Source organism: Phalaenopsis equestris, unplaced genomic scaffold (assembly GCF_001263595.1).
Source record: "Phalaenopsis equestris unplaced genomic scaffold, ASM126359v1 Scaffold000054, whole genome shotgun sequence".
Lineage (NCBI taxonomy): Eukaryota > Viridiplantae > Streptophyta > Magnoliopsida > Asparagales > Orchidaceae > Phalaenopsis > Phalaenopsis equestris.
In genome coordinates this window covers 307,419-313,331 of record NW_018164496.1, presented here as the reverse complement: position 1 = coordinate 313,331, position 5,913 = coordinate 307,419, and the positions used below count along the sequence as shown (strand labels likewise).

The following is a 5,913-nucleotide window of genomic DNA, read 5'->3' as shown; positions in this document are numbered from 1 at the left end:
GAGATCTAGATCATTTATATCTGCAAGTGCTTCCAAGGAAATTTAATAAGCAAGAGCAAGCCTTTCCTACTTATTTCTTCTATTTTTAGAGTTTTCTTGCTCTGATCTTTCTTACATACTCTTCATTTGTGGACTCATGAAACTGGCATGCTTTGCTGTTCTTTACAGGCCCGGCCTCTCCTTGTTCAATCTCTTGAAACTGGAAATTGTGATCAACTAGTCGACCGAAGACTCCAAAATGATTACTCAAAGAATGAGATGTTTCGAATGATTGAAGCAGCTGCTGCATGCGTTCGCCATTCAGCTACCAAACGACCTCGTATGGTTCAGGTAATTCTTTTGGGCATTTCAGCAAAATCTATTCCTTTAGAGTGGCTTCAATTAGGATTACAAAATCTGCATCATCAAACTGCACACCCAATTACCATTTTCTTTAAAAAAAACAATTGTGAACTTTATAACCCTAAAAGTTTGATTTTAATGTGCAGATGCTAGCATTCTTCTACTATTCTAAGAGTTATTTATAATGTCCCTATAATAATGTTCTACAAGTTGGTACTTGTAATAAAAATAGAACCTCACTTGTTTCCAATGAATGAATGAGCAAGTCTTTATATCCTTGAAATATTTTCATGCTTGTATGAAGGTTGTGAGGGCCCTGGACTGTGAAGGGGACATGGCAGACCTCAGCAACGGCATGAAATTTGGCCAGAGTCAAGTTTTTTATTCTGGCCAGCATGCAGCCGACATCCAGAGATTTCGAAGAATGGCACTCGGAATTCATGATTACAGTTCTGAATCTGGCAATTCCAGTGAGTATGATCGCCAGAGCTCGTCATACAGTGGAGAATACCGCAGTCGAGAGTACCCAAACCATAGTCGCGAGCATCGTGGTCGCGTGCCTCAGTATCCAGATTTCTCAAACTCATGGAGGTCTGGAGAAAGTTCAGGTGAGTACAGTGGCGAGTCAGAGACTCGTGCTATGTTTCGCAGACCAGGCGAAAGGAGCCATGTTGGAATCCATCAATATGGCAGCAGAGGTTTTTGATGAATCAGGACAAACCAAAAATAAGCAATACTTTGATAGTTGAGGAATTGCAGCCTTTTGCAGAGTAATACTCTTGAATTATTGGTGCAAATACTCCCCACTAACTAGTAAATAGAGAACAATATTGAGGAGGTGATAGAGAGGCCAGTACTTAATTTCACAGCTTTCTACTGTAAACACAAGATGAAGCTTTCATATTAGCAGTGACACCTACTTCTGATTCTAGCCAAAGTAACTAATGTTTAATTCGATTCCATATTTACATTTATGCATCTTCTTGGTGTATTTTTTATTCAGGCCATTTGCATGCATGCCACACACTTTTTAGGTATTTACATATATAACAGCTAAACTTTCTTATTTATATTTTTAACACTGAAAACTTTTAACATTGCATAAAAATATCATCTTTCTAAAAGAAATATGCCTTTTTATCCATAGTTTTATGCAAATATCAAACTTTAAGCATTGAATATGTAAATACACAAGAATTGTGTGGTATGCATGTAAATTTCCTTTTTTCTTTTCCACTAAAGCTTCTTTTTTTTATAACATTACATGCTGCTACCATATTTTTTTGCAATGCAATTGTTGAATTTAGATTTGTCTGTTGGTCACACTTAATTAATAGAACATAAAAGGGAAGAGTGAGAGTTTTTATAATAAAAAGGAGACCCCTTTATATTTATGATCCCTTTATTTATAGGGGCTAGTATTATTGTGAAATGACATTTGTACTCACGATTCTCTTTTATCGGTCGACTTCTGATCAGATGGTTTTAGCTCGGTCGACTACTAATTGAATGATCTCTTGTTGTTTATCTCATTTTTGGCCAGCTCCCAATCGGTCGGCCTCGAGCAAATCAATATTTAAACAATTGTCTTCTGATTGGTTGCTTGCTCGGTCAGTCTCTGACCAACCGCATGATTGATCAGTTTCTAATTAGTAGGCTTGTAATCAATCGAACTCTGATCGATTGATTACAAGACAACATTTTGGTGTCCCTTATTGTTCAATTATCTTTGCTTCGGGCATCCCTTGGGTTTTTTCTCACACTCGTGCGTCAAATCCCAGCGTTCTCATTTTGTCACGTAATGCCCGGGATCCCCCAAGTCTTCGGCATAGGCCTTTTTTTCTCTTCATTTGTGAATTAACGCATATGGATCGCTCAAACCACCAAAATGCATGAACTGGCGCCTGGACGCCATCAACCCAACACCTACTTTCTGGCTTCTCTGTCATGCTGGTTCGAAAGTGGTCCTTGGGCAGCGAGACAGTCCATGTCGGCTCCCGGGCACTGCTTCTCTACTTTGCTCAATTCTTCACTTCTCATGCTCCCATGAACCTTATAATCTGAATCCCACAAATAACATCACAAAATGACAAACACATTCCAAAAGCTTAAAATTTACATCAAACCAAATTAAAAGAAAAAAAACTCCCTTGAGCAAGACGAGAATTCCTCTCACCCTCTTGTGCTCCAATGAGCTCCCACGGCCAACTCAGACGATCCTGAGCGAGTTGTTGGTCTCTAGAGCAACTGAGGCATCTCCAACCCCTTCTTCCTGAAGAAGAGGAGTCCGTGAGAATCCCCTGAAGCTTTTGACTTGGCTGGATTATGGACTTACGCCCACGTTTGAGGTAATCATCTCCTCCTCCCTCCTTGATCTCAACTTTGAAACTTTAGAGGCAGTTCCTAGATCTAACGACCAAATGCTTAGTGTAGAACCTTCCCCTTGCTTAGATGATTTTTTTGGATCGATCAGGGAGGAGATCCAACCATTGGATCATTCAAATCATTTGAAACTGTGAATGGACGATCCTTATTCTCTGCTTGGGGTTCAGGGACGATCACAACCGTCCGTTTGTACTGTTTGGAACGGATAACTATGATCTAGTCGTAGCAGCGAACTTTTCAACCTTTGGTCCCACCGTTTAAATCATGGAGGCAATGGCTGGCCGCCATGTGTAAAGTTCTGTCGTGTCATCTGTCATGGTGGTATCAAATGCGGGGCCCATTTCAATGTTTTTACTTATTATTTAAAATTTAAATAAATAATTGAAAATTCAAAAATCATTAAAAATAAAAGAAAAATTAAAAAAAAGAAAAGAAAAGTAGGAAGTGCTCATCTCACTAAAGCTTTTCCTTGGAAAATTCATTCATGACTTTGATTCTCCAGCTCTTTAGCCCTCCATGCCAAAGGGTATGACAAGCCACTCTACTCATCTAAGCTTTGGCCGAAACCCCCAATGGTGTGATGGACTTGGCACAGAACGACATAATGCTTGCTGGCCCGACAAACATGCGCTCAACCAATTTGCCTTAGGCACAACTTGCTTTCAAAGACTCAATGGTTCGTAGGATTCTACAATTTACGCCGGGTATTACATTTCACTATACTCCCCAACAGTCTAAGAGTCGAGATATCAATTTTTTAGAGTTATGTCAATACGTGTGATGAGCAGCACCGCTCTACACCACGAAGCCTCGACGCAAGGCTCATGTTTTTTTATTGTTCCCTTGGCATTAAGCTACACTTGTTTGGAGTTCCAATTGTCCTTCATCGTAGCTCCCTCCAAAGGATGGGAGCGATAAATGGGATGGTTGTAGCCCCCTTCAAAGGATGGGGGTGATAAATGAGATGGTTGTTTACGATAACGATTGTCGCCGCTTATTTCACAGGTTCTCAAAATCACTTGATATATTCTAGTCTTGACAATGATCCTTCCACAAGTTCATCTATTGAAACTTTCTTACAACTTCTTTCTTTAAATGATAAGGTTAGATGGACTTCTTATAGTGTTGCGAGTGGCCAATTTCCCTCGTCGCAGTTATCCGAACACTTAACCGGGTCATTCAATTGGTAGGTGCAACAGACGGTGTGTACAAAGGAGAGGGACATAGTCAACACAAGATGATTACTTGTGCATGGTAGGAATTCCTCGTTTAAAACCAACAATTTCAATCATCTATCGTCATCATGATGAAAATTTCTAAAGATTAACCGAGTCTGTCGACCAAGGCTATATACTATTTAAATACATTAGTATTGCACGCGTGCGACCCAGAACATCTAAGTACATCACAAACTTATTATTGACTCAAACTTCTGAGGCATAAATGACCATAGTCCCTCTAAAAAGTTGGATGCACAGGTTAAGCTCTACATATCCAATTAACAAGCTGAGGTCTCATTCGTTAACAAAATTAACCAGATAAATCACTTCACCATGTAGAATGTGTTATGCACCACCACCCCATAGAATATAAAAAATGCTCTCAATTTGTCAATCTTTATTTTGTACTTAATGAGTTTCCACATGTTGAGTCAGATTAACCCACAGGAGGTTCCACTTTTAGTGGCACACTTTCATCAATTCATTTAAGTTTCAGCCTTACAACCATACTCATGGGAGTTTTTCTCAACCATTTTAGTATGAGGGGATTTCACACTTATGCTTTCATTGTGGGATTATTGACCATAAAGTGGAGCATTTTCCATCAAAAGGCAAGCAAATGATTCATGCTTAAACTTGAGAAATGGCTTCCTCAACTAGGCAACCCTTGAAGGTAATAAGCAATAAGAATGGCTCTCTTTCTACAACATGTTAAGGAATGAATAGAGCCACATGCTATTTGTGTAAATATAGGGGTTCCTAGTAGAGCCACTAGGAGCTCAGTCATGAGATTAGCCCAGTTTCAGGGAGTGAGTTGGGGGAAGAGGCCTATTGACCTTGGGTTCTGGTTTCACGGAGGAAGAACTGTCCTCTAAAGGGTGGAAAATTACAAGAATCTACAGTGAAACCAGTTAATTTGCCACATAGCCACAACTGGGTAGCCCTCTATAGAATACCGCATTGTACATGCCTACTCCAACATAATTTTCCACTCTGACCCACAGTAATGCAGCTCCTCCACCAGGTTCACCACTCTGCATCTTCACTTATACTCACAAGCCAACCTTAGAGCCTGTTTTTCATTGCAGTTCTAGCCGGGGGCATAATGGTTCTAGACATAGTCGACTTTTTAAGGCTTGTTTTGACAACGAGTAAATGCAGTTGAGATCTGTTGTAGCACATCCTAGGAAGCGTAAATGCACTAAGGAGCCTTTGGACGAGGAGGATGCAACCTCAATAGAAATCACTTGAATTCCCTTACCCAGGAGACTCACTTGTACATTTTACCCTTAAGTATGGGATAGTGAAGCTTCCTTTCTTGAATTTAATATGGAAAAGCTAAGGCACTAAACGATCCTTGAGTTGTTTGTCGTCACTACCCTTAACCTTATGGAAAATGCAAGAGTCATCACTTGGTTTATGTGTACTGTATAGTGGAAGCATGACCCACTTTAGATGCATCAGTCTACATTTGAGTCTTTGTATTTTCTATACACATTTGGTCCACAAGATCAAGAGGGAGTCCCTCTAGTTTATGTTCGCCTTTGCTTTTTTCTTTAATTTTGTTTACCCCTTTTTCTTTTAATTAGTTCAAGGAACCCAACTTTGGCAATGCCCAAAAACTTTGAAAGCTCCCATTTTATTCTCATTGTCTCTCTCACTAGAGTGGTTTTAGAGTGAAGAGTTATGAGGTCTCGAGGAGGTGGCCCACAAGTATACATATCGTTATCAAGTAATATAAAACTTTCTGATTAAGTCTTGAATATCAATCCCACAGGGAAGACTAATTTTAGATAACAAAATTTTACCTCGCAGTGTACTCTTACTTAGACTTAAGATGCTAAAATAGAAATGAAAATTCAATTCTTTTTGTAATTTTTGATAATTAAAAATAAATTAAGCAACTAATTAACTTAACTAAATATCCTTTGCAATTGAGCCTTCATAATAGTTTTGCCTCACCTAC

General features: G+C 39.3%; 1 protein-coding gene and 1 long non-coding RNA gene across 2 annotated transcripts in view; one reads left to right on the top strand and one right to left on the bottom strand.

Annotated features, from left to right (window-relative positions):
• Positions 1 to 1,399, top strand: part of LOC110019236 (proline-rich receptor-like protein kinase PERK13) — a 14,297-nt gene extending 12,898 nt beyond the window's left edge. The window contains exons 7-8 of the mRNA XM_020716830.1: positions 169 to 330; positions 647 to 1,399. Of these exons, the coding sequence (XP_020572489.1) occupies positions 169 to 330; positions 647 to 1,048 (564 nt within the window). The 3' untranslated portion in view covers positions 1,049 to 1,399. The remainder of the gene's footprint in view (positions 1 to 168; positions 331 to 646) is intronic.
• Positions 1 to 5,913, bottom strand: part of LOC110019237 — a 36,290-nt gene that overhangs the window by 26,899 nt on the left and 3,478 nt on the right. The window lies entirely within an intron of this gene.